The sequence below is a fragment of the Populus euphratica genome, unplaced genomic scaffold (genome assembly GCF_000495115.2).
Source record: "Populus euphratica unplaced genomic scaffold, PopEup_1.0 scaffold673.1, whole genome shotgun sequence".
NCBI classification, from domain to species: domain Eukaryota; kingdom Viridiplantae; phylum Streptophyta; class Magnoliopsida; order Malpighiales; family Salicaceae; genus Populus; species Populus euphratica.
In genome coordinates, this window is record NW_011500398.1 from 1 (window position 1) to 1,365 (window position 1,365).

Sequence of the window (1,365 nt, forward strand, 5' to 3'; positions counted from 1 at the left end):
AAATTATAATTCGATTTAATTTTAATAAGTGTGTTCTATTTCATTTATAATTTTCTTAACCAATTGACTTAGTTAAAAGTCATTTGATTTTTTTAAAAAATATATTATTTTAAGCTAGATTAATATCCTTAATTCATGACTTAAACTTCTATAAGTTGAACTGAGTTTAATAATTTTATTAAAACTATTAAAAATAGGAATAAGAAATACATTTAAGTACTTAGTCTTAATTTACCTCGAACATTTATGAAGCAAATTAATCATCAAACAACACTTAATTTAATTTTGTGGATCCCCTTCTCTACATCACTTGAGTCGCACCAGTTGATGTCCTCGTTTCCATGTTATGTTCTGTGATATCCCCATGCTTGGTTGCATCATATTTTTCTCCATCACCCCACAATGCATAAGCCTCCTCACCATGCACAGCATCATCCCCAATAAGCAATTGTTCCTCAGACATTCTCAATGGTATCACAAAGTTTATCACTACACAAATAATTGATGTAACGACAACGTTCCATCCAATAATGAAAGCACCGCCAACTAGTTGTTTGAGTATTTGGATTCCACCGGAACCACCATAGACACCGCCCCTTGAGTTTTTCACCGACAAAAATAGTGCACAGAGCTCAGGTTCTGCAAAGAGGCCTGTTAGAACACCCCCTAGAAGGCCAGCAACAGCATGAGTGTGAAACACTCCTAGTGTGTCATCAATTTTTTGCAGTAGTGTCCATCTTTTGTGAACAATCATCATGGTAAACCATGGAACACTACCAGATAAAATTCCCATGATTATGGCAGCCCATCCCTGAACAAGACCTGAAAAATATATAATTATAGAAACTCCAAATCAACCTTATTTTACGAATCACCAATAATTTTTTTCCAATTCAAATCAATTAAAACTCTAAATCTACCATGTCTCAAATCTAACTGGCAGGCGGATTGTAGTTTTACAACATAGGATTTCAGTGCTACAAAAATCCGTAGCAAAACATCTAAGAAAAGAATACCATTTCTAATTTGAACTTCAGTATCTAGCCCCCATGATGGAGGCCTCAGTTTTGAGACAGATGGATTTCAGATCAAGATATAGCGTAGTCATTGAAAATTTAGCCTAACTTGGCCCAGTTTATAAACTTTTCAACCATCTTAAATGTAAGCCTATTACATAAATGAAAGGATTGATTGATGACTTTAAGAACTTAAATTGCAAGGGCAAAGAGATGACCAAACTTAGAAAAAAGATGTCGGTGTAATCCAAACCAGAACACTGTTTGGTAATAGAGTCATATCTGGAGCTATAGATCTCAGAGTTAGGTCTACTTTACATGGATGGAAAGGTAAGACATAGGCCTACAA

General features: G+C 34.6%; 1 protein-coding gene across 2 annotated transcripts in view; it reads right to left on the reverse strand.

Moving 5' to 3' along the window:
• Window positions 1-292: 292 nt before the first annotated feature.
• Window positions 293-1,365, reverse strand: part of LOC105114399 (ammonium transporter 3 member 1-like) — a 6,356-nt gene continuing 5,283 nt past the window's right edge. For both annotated transcript variants that reach the window (XM_011010930.1, XM_011010929.1), the window contains one exon: window positions 293-822. In XM_011010930.1, the coding sequence (XP_011009232.1) occupies window positions 302-822 (521 nt within the window). In that variant the 3' untranslated portion in view covers window positions 293-301. The remainder of the gene's footprint in view (window positions 823-1,365) is intronic.